At 48.1% G+C, this 16,745-nt stretch overlaps 1 protein-coding gene across 1 annotated transcript in view; it reads right to left on the bottom strand.

The window, feature by feature from the left end:
- The window catches only part of LOC120601048 (homeodomain-interacting protein kinase 2), a gene marked incomplete at its 5' end in the record, with an annotated part of 47,044 nt that extends 30,463 nt beyond the window's left edge, over positions 1–16,581 (bottom strand). Inside the window, 6 exons of the mRNA XM_039860661.1 lie at positions 2,759–2,880; positions 3,836–4,043; positions 7,427–7,589; positions 12,583–12,767; positions 14,584–14,670; positions 16,441–16,581. Coding sequence (XP_039716595.1) covers positions 2,759–2,880; positions 3,836–4,043; positions 7,427–7,589; positions 12,583–12,767; positions 14,584–14,670; positions 16,441–16,581 — 906 coding nt within the window. The remainder of the gene's footprint in view (positions 1–2,758; positions 2,881–3,835; positions 4,044–7,426; positions 7,590–12,582; positions 12,768–14,583; positions 14,671–16,440) is intronic.
- Between the last annotated feature and the right edge of the window lie 164 nt (positions 16,582–16,745).

Raw genomic sequence — 16,745 nt, 5'->3', positions numbered from 1 at the left:
CTTTCTCAGTTACAGCTTTAGGTTAGATCCACTTGGAGATTTACAGCACCCAAGGACTCCTTTTCAAGTGAGTACAGGTAAAAGTCTTCCCTGTTGCGGATGATTAAAGGACTGATACTAATTCAGAAATGCTGAGCCTATTGGTTTCTATCAACCTGAACAAGGACTGTCTAATTCAGCTAATAGGAAATGCTAATTATCATTTTTTTCGGAGATGGTTCTGGATTTACTAGATGTGCAAACACAAGAAAGGATCTAAAAGTACCCTTTCAAGCGAATGTGAATTCTAGAGGTTTTGGCTCAGAGGAGGAGACTGGCCTGGACTTCTGCCACTCAGAGAAAGTCTGAGCAAGCTTCTCTGCCCCGGAGTGAGCTGTAGTTCTTTATCTCAATCTGTCTTGGCCTTTTCCGAACTCCCTACTACCAAACTGTGCAGACAAAAGGAAGCTGTGAAGAGCTGTGTGAGAGGCAGGAGTTAGGAGGCCTGCTTTGAATACAGATGGTTCTCTGTTTACAAACTTTTAGCAAGACAGATCTTTGTGTGCCACCAGAAGCTTATGTTAGTGGTCACTTGCAGTGTTGATTTGGACGGTGGAACAAAGAGATGAAGAATGGTTAATATCAAACTTAAACAAGCTGTTTCAGAAAACAGAAGAGGTAGTAACATCCAACATATTTCATGAGGCTGGTGTAACCCTGATGCCCAAATCAGATAAGGATTCTACAAGAGAAATGATATGCCACTGCTCACGAACACAGATGCAAAATTACTAACTACAGTATTTACAAACAATCCAGTATTGAAAAGCATACAAACCTATCAAACACCAGGTGAGCCAATAAAGGTTATCTTGGAAATACTAGGATGGTTTAATGTTATGAAATCTAGTAAGTAATTTGCTACTTAATTTGTAATTAACAGATGAAGGGACAAAAATATGTCAGTACTTCAATAGATGCAGAAAGAACATTTGATATAATTTAATATTAATTCATCAAAAAATTGGCAAACTTAATAGAGTGTCTCTATCAAATATTTCTAGTAAATAAGATATCTAATGGCAAACAGCTAGAAGAATTTCCTTTAAAGTTAGGTACAAGTTAAGGATGCCCAATATCGACACTGTTATTGAACACTGTTTTGGAGGTGCTGTCAGCACAGTGACATCAGAACAATAAAAAGCGTAGGGATTGGGAAGGAAGAAACAAAACTGTATCACTGGCAAATAAACGGTCTACATTGAAAAGCCAAGTGAATTCACAGAAACAATCAGAACTAAACAGAGTTTAGAAGGATTGCAAGATAACAAACTCAATAGACCAAAATCAGTACATTCCTATAAACCAAAGAAAATAATTAGAAATTGTTAATACAATTATTAATAACTAAAAACTATAAAATATTTAAGAATTATTCCAACAAAACTTTAATGAAAAGAATATAGGTAACATATATAGTTGCACTGCATTCAGGGATGAAATGACTTAATACTATAAAGATATCAATTTTTTTTTTTAAGATGTCAGTTCTAAAGTAAATATAAATTTAAGGCAAGTCCAATAAATACGAACCAGATTTTTTGGGGAACAAAAATTCTTATGTAAGAATGGTATTTAAATTCACAGGGAAAAGTGAAGGGACAAGAACAGACAGGGAAAACCTGAAGAATGATATGGGAGCAGGGCTTTCCCTATCAGATACCAAGACATACGGTCAAGTTATAACAGCGAAGACGAGAGGATGTGAGGCCGATGGACTAGAATGGAAAGCCCCAAGCAGACCTGTGCTATGTGACTACATTAAAATTAAAACCGAAACTTCTACTCAACAAAAGGCACCATGAATAAAATGTCTTTGGAAACAGGTTGAGAAAAGCCTTTGGGAACTTACCTTCTTTAGAAATAAAGGTGCTTCTAAACTCATAACAGTTAGGTCGAGGTGCTGTCCTTGGCACCGGCAACAGAAATGACTACATGGAAGGACAGCATGGTGTTTAAAATACAGATGCTGGCAGCAGACTTCTTGGGTTTGTGTCCTGGTTCTGTCACCTAATTGCCGTGTGACTTTAAGCCAGTGATTGTGCCTCGCTTTCCTTATTTGTCAAAAGGACACAAATGCCTTACTGTGTTTCTGGGGATTTAAATAATAACTTATAAAGTGCCTGGCATCACAACAGTGTATCTGTCGTTAAGGTTCAAGTGTCATTGCTATTAGTGTTGCATCAATATGTTACCTTAAATTTCCATAACACTACAAATTTTCAACCATTTTCACCTCTGTGATCTCATTTTACCATCGGAGTACCTATGTGAACAGATCAGGAAGGTTCTACCTCACAGCTCCTGTGATCCTGGTTTTTCAACTATAAAATAAGGAGAGCATCTCCTGGGTGTCTGTGGCTCTGAAACAGTAATTTCTATTTTATGAGGAAGAAATATAAGGCAAAAGAATGTTAACACACTTGCCTTAGGTCACACAGAGTTATTAGCAGAGTTAGGATCAAAACCTAGGTCTCCCACATTAATTTGCATCACAATGATATAATAATAGTAGTAATTTCCCTGGTGTCTAAATTTCTTCTTGGGACAGTAGGCTAGACACTTAGGAAGGTGATTCACGTGGGGGCATCCAGGATGTTACTGAGAAATTCCAGTGACTCGAAGCACCTGACTCACCGCCAGGGCGGGAACCAGTGGAGACACATCTCTTCGTGAACAATAATGTGATAATGGCCACACAGGAATAATAAAGAATTACCTGGGCAAGCAGACCTGGTTGGATCTGAAGAGGCTGAGCTCCTGGGGCTTGAGTGACGATGGGAACAGCATTTTCCATTCTCACAGAATACCCAGCGTGCTTAGAGGGAGAGGCCTGCAATCCTACTCCAGGCGGGGGCAAGGGAGAGAGGGGTCAGCTAAGTGGTCAGAACCAGCTGGAGAAGGGGCCCTTCCTAGCTAGCTGTGTCAGCTCTCGGGTCCCCTTCACACCCGTCCCCGCCAGGTAGTGTCTGGTCCTTTGGAAGTCTCCCCTTTAGTTTCTAACATTAAAAACAAAACAAAACAAACAAACAAAAACCCACAAAAAACCACCTTGAATGTGTTCAAAGACTAGAAAGTCAATTTAAGGAATCTGTAAAACCGCAAGTGGAACAGTTATGCTGACAAATGACAACAGGAAAACAGCTGCTCCTGACATGAAGATACATCCACGCAGGGCAAAGCCAGGGGCGCTGGGCGAGAACCTAGGAGCCTGTTTGAAATTGCTCTGACTCTGAAACTGGGCGATCACACACATGCTAATCCCATGGGGTTTGCAAAAACAAATTCTTGAGCTTTCTGTGTAAACTGTAACCAAGTACACAGTCAACTCTACTTTTAGCATTTTCAGAAGAGTACTGGGGTACATGGCCGAAGAATCATTTGGGGGTGGCCTGGGAGGGACTTTTCAGATTTATGTCATTCATGGGAACTGAGACCACGCTGGCTGTCAGGGGTTGGCAGTTTGCTGTACGTAAGCCACTCAGGGGTGTTTCTCATGAGAAGCCCCCAGAGCTGATATCAGCATAACAGTGGGAGCACAAACAACCTGCTTATTTACAGACAGTGGGCCAGGGAGAAAGATCACTGGCAAGTGGTGAGAAAAACCAATTCCCAGTGTTTCTAGGCTGGCCACAGTAGGATAGGGGCCTCAAGTTCACTGATGCCTGGTGCTCTCACTGAAAGAAACGGAGAGGGCCCCACCCCAGGGAAGTTGCTATGACAACCCTGTGGGTGCCTGTACCTTGCGGCTGGTCCTGTCAGAAACAGGTGAGAGGCTGGGTCTGCTCATTCTTACCTTGGAAGCCAGGTGGACACACGATGAGAGCTTGCTGGAAGGGGTCAGGCCGGGCACAAATCTGGGCTGTTCCCGTCTGCAAGGGCATGCTCCGCTGGGCCACTGCAGCCATGGATGCCGCTGAGGGCTGGTAGAGTGCAGATTGGTAGTTTAGTATGGAGACTTCGGGATTGGCTAAGGAAATAGTGGCACTGGTGGAGGTGGGAGCCTAAAGGAATGATGGGGATTAAACAAAAATAAACAAAAATAAAAAATGAGGGCGGTGGCATGTTGGGAGACACGAATCTAAATCAAATAAATGAACTCAAAAGAAAGCAAACGAACGAAAACCAAGAGCAAAGAAGCAAAAACAGAGGGGAGCGGAAATACAGTTGAAAAGTCTCAAGGAAACGGAGGGACCTGCAGCCATGTGAGACACAGAATCACCTGCAGGCCTGTTCGGACCTTTGTGGGGCCTGGATGCGAGTGCAAACGGATGCCTGATACCGTCTGTCTAAATACTGCAAAGTTAAAAACGGGGCTGGAAACGATTCGCGTTCTGCTCGTCCACTTTGACAAATACACCTTCATCTGGAAGGCCAGGTCTGAGTTTAGGATTCCTGGATTCCTTGGGTTCTGCCACTGGAACACGGTGATGGGGGAGAGCTGACGCCTGCCTGCCTTCTTTCATACCCCAGCTCCGTGCTACAAGTTAAGGGGCTTTGGGTGCACATACGTGGACCTGGTAGTGTGGTCCATACTTGGGAGGCTGAATCAGACGGAGGCCCCTGCAGGCCCGAGGTTCCAGGTACCCAGAGTGTGGCACAGAAGTACACGTACCTAGAGGAGGGCCGGGGTGTGAGGGCAGCACTGTTTATAGATATCCTTAGCCAGCTACACATCAGTTACTGGAAAGAAATATGCTATAGAAACAGGCAGAGGGGCAGGCTGAGACGGGGGTTTCTTCTTTGAGTTTGGTGTTCAGCTACTAAGGTTGAAAGGCAGAGAGAAAGATGCTAGTGGGTCGAGAACAGAAATGGACATGGGTAGACACATAGCGAAATGTCCCTCCTCCTTTCTCTTTCAGAAACAGACATCATTTGAGACTGAACTTCCTTATGAAGCAAGGCAGTGCAAGGAAAATAACTTCTAAACTGGGATTGTTGTTACGAAATAATTAAGAGATTGTGAAGCACAGCATGGGAAATAGGGTCGAGAATTCTGTAACAACTGTAGAGCGCCAGGTGGGTATTAGACTACTCAGGGGGGTCACTCTGGAAATTATATAAATGTCTAACTACTATGCTATACACCTGAAACTAACAAAAATAATGCTGAATGTCAACTCTAATTTAAAAATAATAAATAAATAAATAAATAAATAAATAAATAAAATAAACAAATCGGGACCTGTCCAATTTCACCCCATCTTAGCCTCCTTCACTTAGCCCCTTCGGCACTGTGGATGGAGGTCACCTATGGCTTCAAATTCAACACTGTACAAGCGGTTTGGCCACTAGAGATTACAAGAACTAAAGAAAAAGGAAGAAAGAGCATGATGGACATCACAGAAAAATAGAATTACAAGAAGGACATTTATGCATATCAAATTCAATAAAAAGGATAAAGTCTCACTTTACACTTTTTATACTTAGATTTTACACTGAATTTCAGTGCAAAGCAAATTCATTCGTTTGCAGGTAGTCAGTCCCTAAGTGACGGGAGTACATGTCTGCATTAAGACACATACTGTAACGCTAAGTGTGTGTCTGTGGCAGCAGCGCAGGCAGCCCCAGGTGGTGTGGCTGGGAACGCGTGTGCAACACGTGTGGCCCAGCATGTGTTCCGTTACTGATGGAGCGCCTTGCTCTACTCCATTCTCTCTGCAGCCCCTGCTGCCCGGGGGGCCACGTACACACTTCCCACTCTCTGCTCCGACTCCACAGAGCGAGGTCCAGGCTCTCCTCGGGTCTTGGTGCCTCTGCGCTTCCCTCTTAGGGCCACCAACATCCTCTGCTATCCCGCCTTCTGGTCAGTCACTGGTCCTGCTGCCTCTCCCTTCCCAATGTCCCTGGAATCCAACAGCTCTTCAATCGCTACTTCCTCGGGGGGGGCCTGGTTCCTTGTGCCTGGTCCCCTGTGCGGCTCTGACTGGTGATGTTCTACCCTCCACTTTTTCTCTTCCAATTCTTCTTGGGCACAGAGACTAGAACATTCTTTCCAGAAGACTACTCCATGCATGTCACCACCCTGCTCAAAAATTCCCAACTGCCGCCTGATGGACACTGTACGTTGGTTGGTCCCTTCTCCTGGTTCGGCCGACCCGGCTACTACGGATCTCCTCTGCTCTCCATGCCTTGGCACCGCCAGATCTGTCTCCTCATTACATGGGCTCTGGTGAGGAAGAGCCACGGTGAGTTTTTGTCAAGGAGCTCACCCGTCTGGCTGTGGATGCCCTCTCTGGGGGGGCTGGGCCAGGTGCTGGGGGACGACTGTTTCTCGGGACTCCAGGCCTTACAGGTCATGAGCCTGCCCCCCCCCTCCCACCGCAGAACTTTAACGCCACCAGTGGCCCTCAGGGGTGGCAGATTCCTGGTGGCCTCTCCTCGAATGCAGGCAGAGGGAGAGGACAGGCTGGAGAGTAAAGACCTTCGCAACCCAGGGTGCTCCGGCAGTGGCCCAGGAAAACAGGGTCAATGACTCTTCAGTGACAGCAGGGGACTCGTCGAGAAGAGCGCATGGCCAGGTGGAAGTATTCACTCCTACTTCAGGATCAGAACACTCATACTCAGAGGTGCGTGCATGCGTGCGTGCGTGTGCGTGTGTGTGCACACACACAGGAGTGTTGTCACTGCAGACTGATAGTAAGACTGAGTAAACCTAGGGACATGTCTTTGGGGGAACCAGTAAGATGGGGAGATGGGAGTGAAAGTCTCTGCGATGGCACAGACCACCTGAGCCAGGACCTGGAGATTATGCACTCAGGAATTCTTGGATGCCATCTGTATTTCAAGCAGCATGCTAGTGCTGGATTCTGCTCATTTCCTGCAAAAAGTTGGAAAGTCGTGCAGAGAAAACCTTAGTTTCTGGGCCCCTTTCAGTTCCAGATGCTAGGATTCTGGTGCCAGACTGATGAATGGATCTTCCTCATGACTTGGAGAAAGGACAGGTTTTATCTGTCTTGAAAGGAGGTCCTGTGGACCTGGCAGTGTGGGGATGACGGGGAGGGGTCGGAACCGGGTGACTGCTGCTGTCCTGGTTCTAGAATTCCTCACCAGGCAGATACCGGACATCCGAGGATCATAGCATCTCCTCCACCTTACCACGCACCGGGACAGAGGGAAGCAGCAGAGGTATCACCTCAGAAACCTTAGTGAGTCCTTTCTGGGACCTTTCGATGGGGCCAGCAGGTGACACAAAGAGTGCCCGGGGCTCCCGAAGGAAACGACCTCGGAAGCAAACGCCTTCTTACAAAGTCGAATATGACAGCAGAGGAATTTTGTCTCTGGGATACGATGTTGGAGGAATTTTGTCTCCTGACTGGCTTTGGTGGGAAAATACAATTCCTGGTGCTGTCAGCCCCGCCCGCCTCCTCCCCTGCTGCCCACTTACCTGGTTGTGGACAGTGTTCAGCTGGTTGTTGAAGGTCATGGTCAGGTTGGTGGACGTGCTGGGGGCCACGTGCGTGATGAAAGGGGTTTTGCTCTGGTTCACGGTGTCATACATATTCACCCGGCGCTTGCAGATCTCCATGTTCTGGAAACATGATTTGACGCTGTCCGTGCAGAAGGCAGAGACAGTGGTGCGAGGGAAAGGGAAGAAGGTAACGTGGGAAAACGGGGAGAAAACGGAGAGAGAAAAGGGGAGAACGGTTAATCTAAGAAGTAAGGGAACGAGGAAAACAGCGCTAGGTCTAAGTTTCCCGGATTTCCCACGTACAGTCTGCGTTTGCAAGAGGTATTTAGACGAGTTTCCCCCTCACTCGCCTCCTCCCCATCCTGGACGGGGAAAGGTCTCCGCAGCACACCCGGACTGATGCCTCTCTGCATCTTCCTCATATCGCTCATCTGCCTCCCACGTCCCAGCTCATTCTCAGCTTTCGGTGCAGTTTGTGGCCCATAAACAAACGTGTAAGTTCTCTGACTGGGGACATAAAACAGCTTTGGACCTGCCTCCACCCACCCCACAGGCAGCTCCCTGCTGACTCTCCCCAGCTACTCTGGGGCACTGGCGCCATCTAGGGGACAGCCGAGGAACCAGCCAACTCGGTATCATTGCCACTCTTCCCATAGGAACTGTGCAGGTGATGAGAACAATAATAATATTAAGACTTAATAACAGTGGCTAAGATCGAGAGCTGTGGTAATTGTGCGCAAGACTCTCTCACTCAGTCTTACAACTACGAGAGGGAGAGACAATTGCTGCCCCTACTTCATGGGCGAGGATGAAACTTAGAGAGGATCGGTACTTTGCCAAGGTCAAGGGCTAATTACTGGCGATCTTCACATATACCTATACATCCTCTTGAACTTTCTTCATCCTTCCTTTTTACTTTCTAATTCTTGCCCAGTTACATGAAATAAAATTCTCTTCCTCTTTTTCTTCCTCCATTGCATTTGTGAATCAAAACAAAACCCAAATTATGAAAGTGAAGTGTAAAGTGTTGCGGACACCAGGGTCAAAGGAAAGGACAGCCATGAGTGGCCTCAGCCACTCGGGCTCTTAAAAACCCACTACGAAGTGTCCTTGGGAATTTATACATGGTTTCTCATTCATTTCTGTGGCTTCTTCTAATTAAATATATTTTTCCTCAAATGCTAATATGCAAGATAATAAAACAGCACTTAAAGTGCAATTTTAAATACTTATTTTAATTATAAATGTAATAACCGAATATAAATAATTTTTCTAATACTTTAAGATTAGAAACGTATACTATTTCTGCAGACCACAGGTCAGCTATATTTTGGGCCAAGCAAGTGCCTGTGGGCTGTCCCCAAATATCCTTTCAATGAAAGATGTTCCAAACTGACTTACACCTGCTCTGAGAATCCTTTCTTTCTGAGCCGATGACTACGTACGCTGCCCACATCATCCCATGAAATAAACATTTACTGACTGTTGACCCTGGAGAGAAAGGAAACGTACTCTGCGGTAACCACTAGCTAAAAAAACTGGTAACACCGGCAAAGCTGACGTGTTTCGCGCCCCTCCTTAGTACCTAGCACACTAAGTGCTTTCGCAAGTGGGCTGAAGGAATAAAACAATGGATTTTGTATTCTTTTTTGGGATGTATTTAAAGCATTCAATGGTTTTGTGACAATTCAACCCCAAACTTTTAGACTCAGAATTTTCTGAAATGCCCTGAGTTTTGAGTTTCAGGAAGAGGCAAATACTTTCACTTTGGGTTAGTTCTATGAGAATGTTTTTTAAGGAATCTGGGCACTAGAATCCTGGCACGGAGGACTGGGTGGGGTGTCTGTCTCTCACCTATCAACTCAGAAGCTGGGGTAGCTGTGGCCTCACCCCGGTGGAGGCCTGCGGCAGGCCGGGCCTGTAGCTTTCTTCTCGTGGCCTCAGGGAGTCCTAGACCCTTAGGGATGAGGCCCGCTCTCAGGTAAGCCTAGGTGTGCACAAAGACCCGTCTTTCCTTCTGAGGCCCATTTTATGAGTTATAAACGGTCAGCGGTCCTCTTGGGACCCACACCAAGTTCTGAATTTGGAGCTGATGCTCACCGTTTCCATGCTCGGTCTTCACCAAGTATGTGAAGCATTTCGCGGCTGCCTCCTCAGAGGACCCAGTGGTGGACGGAACCCTGAGCTCATTCGACCATGGCTCCGACTTTCTGTGGGTGACTGTCTCACTGCAGACAGCTAATGGGGGCCCTCTGGGGAGCACCCCCTCCATCTCCTACCCACGGCTATTTCTCAATCATCCCACTTCACCTCTGAATATAAAAGACTGATCTTTTGGGAGCCGTATCCGGAAGCCCCTCTCCGGAAGCCCAGACTGACTTCCCCTTGACTCACCCCTACCAGCCCCGGAAACAGGACAAATCCCTTAATGACAGTCTGCAAGGGGCAGGTCCAAGTTCCTTCTTCGTACTGGAGTTTGGTTGTTTCAAACATGGTTCTAAATTAGAGACTCACTGGCTGGTTGTTGTAATGTGATAAGGAACGGAACTGACTGTTGACCCTGGAGAGAAAGGAAACGTACTCTACGTTTAATTAGAGGATGTGCCATCTCTGCTGGGCGCCACCCACTCATTTCTTGTAGGCTGGTTAAGGCCAAGTCCCACCTTGAGACTCGGCCCAGTCGGAGGCTGGCCACCGCAGGGCCGACCCTACTCTGCAAATGCCTCTCGTCTCCAGCCTCTCCTTACATATTCCCTCTCCCTCCTGACCTTAACTAAAGTCTGGTGCTCTCTTGGGGATGCTGCTTCTCCCGGCAGACATCCAGGGATGTGACTTTTAAACCCCAAGTACGGGGTTGACAGGGTGAAGTGATAGCCCTTGTTAGCCTCTGTCACGGGCTGAACTGTGCCCCGCAAATTCATGCGTTAAAGTTCTAACCCCCGGTACTTCAGAATGTGATTGAATCTGGAGTTGGGATCTTTAAAGAGGTAACATGAGGTCATTCGGGTGGGCCCTAAGCCAGCTCCTCACGAGGGGGAGGAAAACAGGACACAGACATGTATAGGAGGACCACTTGAGGACATGGAGGGGTGGCCACCTGTAAGCCGAGGAGAGAGGCCTTTGAAGAAACCCGCTCTGCTCAACACCTTAATCTTAAACTTCCAGAATTATATAAAAATTAATTTCTGCTGTTTAAGCCACACGGCCGCTCCGTGGTACTTTGCTATTGCAGGCTCCGCAAACTAATACTCCCTCCCATTCTCTTGCCTCGCTTGGCTTTTCTCTCCCCCTCCTTCTCCGGGGGCCTGTGCCACGGGCTCAGTCCTCCACTTGAACCCATTCCCTGCCACCTAGGGAGGCCTCAGAGGGCACGCTGGGTACCTGCCAGACACCCTGGCTTCTCTGTTGCTTCTCATCTCCGGCGACCTGCTGTCAGTCTTGGCCACCCATGCTCTGGACTGGCAAACCTGAAACCGCTCCACTTCCCCACGCCGCAAATTCAAGCACCCCATCCCCGGCCCCATGTTTACCCATGTGGCCCATTCGACTGTTATGAAAGGACCAGTCTCTGAGTCGATCAGACCATCTTCATCCCTCTCCCTTTCCGCTAAGCCCCCATCGGCCCATCAGTTTGGATTACGACTGTGCTATTGCTGACACCCTAAGTCTGTCAACCTGTCTTTTTCACTTAGCAGCCTGGCAAAACTCCAGCCTGGATGAACCCAACTGTCTGTCACTCCAGGCCCTCACCTGGGGGGTCCAGCTACACCCACACTGCTCATGTCCAACCTCCATGCTCAACAATTCTACTGCATTTCTCTGTTCAGTCTGCTCTGCCACCTTCTGCTCCAAGTCTCTAAACTCTTCTGCCCTTCTCAAACCGCCAAGCACCTTGCTCTCAACAAGCCAGAAGCTGTCCGTGCGCCCCGCCTCCTGGCAAGTTCCTCTACCTGTGTTCCGAATCCCAGCCCCTCCCGGTCTCAGGAGACTGTCTCTTCTGAGCATCCTTTATCTTTTCTCTCTCACGTGATACCAGACACTCCCATCAGCGTTGTAAATGGCTCGAGTCTCTTCCATATTAAAAGAAAGCCCACCCTGGGCTCTCCCCAGTCATTCCTCTATCTCTTCCCTCCCCCTTCGCAGCCTCCCTTCTTGAAAGGGTCCTATCTATTTCTCCACCTCTCCCTCAGTCTTCCAACCCGCTAAGCTGGTTTCCGCTTCTGCCGCAAACTGCAACAGCCCTGACAAGTCACCAACAGCTCCCAAGTTGTGGGACGTGATGGGCACTTCTTCCCGGGTCCCTGACCTGAGCTGTAAAACACAGCTCTAACCGGCCAGTCCCCTGCTTGCAAGTCCTTCAGTGGCTCCCCATCACTCGTAGGATCAAGACCAAAATCCTGAACGTGGACGACGCACCCCTGGCTCGTCCTACTGTCCCCAGCTCTCTCGTGTGGAGCCTCCGCCCGGGTAGTGCCCTTTCTGCTCTCGGTGGCATTTCCACCGGTCACCTCTCACTCATCCTCAGCAGTCGCGCCCTCAGGGTCTTCCCTGGCCCGCCCCAAGCAAGGCTCCCTCGTTACACGCTCTCGGCGCACCTACACTCTCCCTGATAACAGTCTGGCAATTCGGGTATCACTAGTTTTGTACCTCTGTCTCTACCCCCCAGTATGTGGCACAGCACACAGCATACTGAATAAATGAATGAACAAACAAATCCACATCCAATCTAGACTGAGTCCTCTCTGGAATGGTTCTGGAAGTGACCTTTGGCACAGAGTGGCTGTGCTTCATGGGCCCTGTCATTCTGCGCATTTAAGCACAGACACCCAGAGTCTAGTCCCCTCAGCCTTGAACTTTCCTAGGCTCCATCGTTCCCTCCTTTATTGGTGAAAAGCAAACTGTGGCCCAGGGCCCCAACCTGGCCGCCACCCATTTGTATAAATCATATTTTATTGAAAAACGACATCACTCATTTGTTTAAGTATTGTCCGCGTCTGCTCTCACCTGTAACGACAGAGCTGAGTGATCGCAACAGAGACCATATGGCCACGAGGCCTAAAATATTTACCATCTGGGGCTTTAAAGGAAACGTTTGCTGACCCGTGGTATGAAGCATCGCGCAGGACACCTACTGTGTGCTGTGGGGAAAGTCGAGTAAGTGTGTCATGGTGACAAAGGGGTGGTTCAGGGTTTCGATCGGAGTGATCCTCTTATCGGCATCTATGGTCAGCATCTTCTTCAACAGGTCAATGAACTCCCGCCGGTCTGCCTTTTCCACCAACATGTCGCTCCCTTCCAAGTCTGTTGTCATGTTCACCTGGAAGCAAGTAGGGACAGGTTACGAAGACCCCGCTGGGCCCCCCTTCTCCCTGCCTGCCCCTATTTCCCACCCCGCAGCTCCATCGCAATCTCTCAACCACCCCTTCCCAATTCCCAGAGGGCCGCGTCTGCTCCGTGGAAAGCACTGTCACATGTCATTATTGCCCACAGGATGTGGCTGTTCTCTCTGCAGAGAAAGCTGAGGGAGGTCATGCTCGGGGAAGGGAGAGGTCACTGCTGGTACCTGCAAATCCACATAAGTGACAGGGCGTACGCTCCCCTGTTTCAATCAGTTAAATTGAAATGCTCCTCACATCACATCTCATTGAAAATGACCACAAGAGGAAAAGGGTTCTGGAGGCTGGTTCCATAACAGTGTGAAGGTTCTTAATGCTACTGACTTGTACAGTTAAAAGTGGTGAAAAGGGAAATTTTAGGTTACGTGGATTTTACCACAATTCAAAAACTGCAACGAAACAGTACCAAATAAGATGCAAAAAGGTTTCTTTTTATTTAACCTTCGGAGGGAAACGTAGGGGCCTCAGTGTGTTCCTCCTACATCTGCAGTGGCTCAGTCGTCGTGGAGCTTCCTGAGTTAGGGCCAGGGTCATCTGGGTCCCTGTGTCCGCTGGGCTTTCCTCTGGCCGGGACAAGCAGGAAAGCTGGACACAGGATTTCTCGTCCCAGAGCAAGTCCATACTAGCATAGCCTTTAAAAGACTAGTTTTGTGGTGCTTTCTCTGTTTTCTGAGACATGCTCTGGAAAGCAATTTCGGTTTTCATAGACAATCTAAGCTTCTAATCAACCGACAAGTATGCTTTACTCAGCAACATGATTTTTGGTTACACTCATCTTCAGTAAGAGGTGTGCTAAGTGTTTATTGGTCTCTAGCTTTACTTCTCATTGCTTTTCAGAAAAATTCACTTTGGATCGTCCTGGTTTTAGACTAGTCTTTACACGAAAAATAACTGAAGTTCTAGAATTTTCTCTGGGCACAAAGGTGAGAGACTTTGGTCCCTCCAAGTGAGCTGAGCGAGACCGAGTGCAGTGTGTTGAACTGTGTCCCCCCAAAAGATATGTCTAAGTCCTAATCCCCAGTGCCTGTGAATATGATCATCCTCGGAAATAGGGTCTCTACAGATGTAATAAAGTTAAAATGAGGTCAGACTGGAAGACGGTGAGCCTTAAATCTAATGACTGGTATTTTTATAAGAGGAAAAAGAGGGAGATTTGGACGTCGGGACAGGAGGAAACACAGATGAAGGCCGCATGAGGGAAGTAGGGGCAGGAGGGGGAAACGCAGGGGCGCTGAGGACCGCCGGGGGCCACCAGAAGCTAGGAGAGGGGCGTGGGGCCGTTTCTTCCTGGAGCCTTCGGAGGGAACGTGGCCCTGCTGGTACTTTGATTTTCAGGTTCTGCCTCCAGAACTGCGTTGTCTTTAGCCCCCCCAATTTGTGGTGCTTTCCTACGGCAGCCCTAGAGAACTAACACTGAATCGTGGGCATTGAACTTAGATGTTCTAGTGCGCTTGGGTTCCTCTCTTGGAAACATCAGTAAGATTGGCCGGTACTATTTCACGAATGGGAACCAATAAACTGAAGCCGTTTTTAAAGAGCTGCTGTGAGGTTTTAAAAATGTTCCACGAACCCAGTGGTATTCTTACTAAGGCTGGCATATCATTGTTTGAGGTCAAGGTCAACCACGGCAGTTGAGTAAGGTGGATTTCTAGCCACCATCCTATACTACTCCTGCAGAAGTCTTGTTATGCTTGGTTTTTAAAGGGCTGACATTGCATACTCACCCACAAAGCTTACCTGGGCCATGTCATCTAGACAGTTGAAAATGTACTTCCTTGCTTCTTTTGACTTAATCCCCGTCTCTGCTTCATGGTCATCTGGTGTCTGGTCAAGAGAGGCAAAAGCCGAAGGGTAATGTGAATTAGTTCCTGGTCATTAAACCGTCAAGCTTCTGCATCTCACGGAGGGTCTTTTCCCCACCTTTCAGAAAAGGAGGCTTTGGTACTTCTTAAAGTGACCTGCACACAAATTACTTTCTCTCTTCATACCCCACACTAACTCACCCTACTACCTTCCTTCCCGTAAACACCTGTCAGGGGCCTGCTCTAAGTCAGGTCCGGAGGATTCCAAGATGAGCAAGATACACCATCTCCGTGATAACCCGACATTCTTCCCGAATTTAAGGGATAAAGTCAGATTCCATATGTGGAAAGGCAGAAGCCCTTTCCTACACAGTTTTAAAATTTTAAGTTAATATTATGTATCAGACTCTTACACATACAGTTCTCACTACGCCAGGTACTACTCTAAAGCACATGAACTCATTTAAGACTCTTCACAATGCTCTTAGGTGGGATGATTACCAACCAATTTCCAGCGGGAGAAGCAGGAATGGAAAGCTTAAGGAGCTTGTCAGGGTCTCACGGCCAGCAAGTGGCAGCCGGCTGTGGCGTCTGTGTTCTGAGCCGCCCCTCCGCCTGGGGCTGGGGCACACACACCCCCTTCCCTCACTGGCCTTGGTCTAGGAAGCTGCTGTTTCCAATCATCGTGGGATTTGGGACTCATCCATGGACCACAGGTAATTAATCCTCAAAATCCCATTCAAGGACAGCTCTCTTGCATCTGCTAAGATCTAGGCTTTGATTCCAGGAACAGCTGGACAAGGAGGACTGAAGCTCTTGACTAAGATAGAGAAGTGAACCTCGCCTCTGCCTGTTCTCACCCTCGTCCACCCCAGGACTCTTGCTGGACTTGACCTTGAGCTACTCATCCTCAGTTACCAAACACCGCCCTCCCACCACTAGCCCGAGTGCCTGCTTTGCTCCCCACTCTCTTTACTAAATCTTTTATAACTGTTGGCCGCACACTATCTTTAAATCGTGTTAGAATTTGGCTGCGGTTTCTGTCCAAAAAACACCCACCCACTCTTGCAAGAAAAGCAGCACCTAAAATGAGCATAAAACATACTTAAAGCTGGCATTATTTTCTCCTTCCCAGGAAAATACATTAATTTTAATTACTAGGCGTAGATCAAAGTGAAAGCAAAATATGTTTCTGTTAGAGTGAAACCCCCCGAGTTTACTGGTGTGTGAGGTGCGCGGCACCACCTGCTAGCTGGGGCACAGCACCCCCCCACAGCCCCCCAACCCGCCCCAGCCTGAGGGTGCCACGCTGCCTGGGCTGTTTCCTTTGCCTGAAGTCCCTCTTGATCTTTTAGAGCCCGACTCAGATGGTCTTCCCGTCCCTCGGCCACACCCTGTTCCCACCGGGACACGTGTTACTTCGGGACAGGACTTGGCCCTTGGGTCTCCTCTGGGCTGGGGGCTCCTTGAGGGCAGGGGGTGGGTCGTTTCACTCGCCACACCAATCGGACAGGTCACCAGGTTTACCTGATTGAATCCTGGGAATTTAGCCATCAGAGACGGGCCCTCACGCTTTGCAGGGGCAGCGGGCCAAGCACAACTGTGTTTCTGAACATTCAAATTCCTCCACACCACGTACCAGCGACAGCTGCCCCTCCCCCGCGGTGCTGGCAGAGTGAGACCCAGGATCCACGTGTCACCGTCAACAGCTCCCCACCGATCTGACCATCCCAGTGCCCTCCTTCCCCGAGTGCTGGGCGCTGGCGAGGGATGGAGGGGACACTCTTCCTACCTTCAGCCTCCACAGAGGATACGGCGAGTCTGTGTCACGGTTGAAAAACCTAGTTGTCTTTGTCCCTGCACTTAATAAATATTCAGCTGGCAAACCCTGTGTTTGTGAGATATACCGAATCTGCAAGAAAAGATGAGAATGAAGTCAGGGCTTTTCCTGTCACTACACGTATGGTATACTAATGGTTCCACTGCCTTTGAGAAAAATGACAACATTATAAGGAAAGAGAGAAGTACAAAATGAAAAAGGGAAAAGAGGAATAAAGACAGAAAAAGCCGGTGGCCATGGGAAGCAAGCCTTGGGAA

Source organism: Pteropus medius, unplaced genomic scaffold, assembly GCF_902729225.1.
Source record: "Pteropus medius unplaced genomic scaffold, Ma_sr-lr_union100, whole genome shotgun sequence".
Lineage (NCBI taxonomy): Eukaryota > Metazoa > Chordata > Mammalia > Chiroptera > Pteropodidae > Pteropus > Pteropus medius.
The sequence above is the reverse complement of the archived record's forward strand: the minus strand, read 5'-3'. Positions and strand labels throughout refer to the sequence as shown.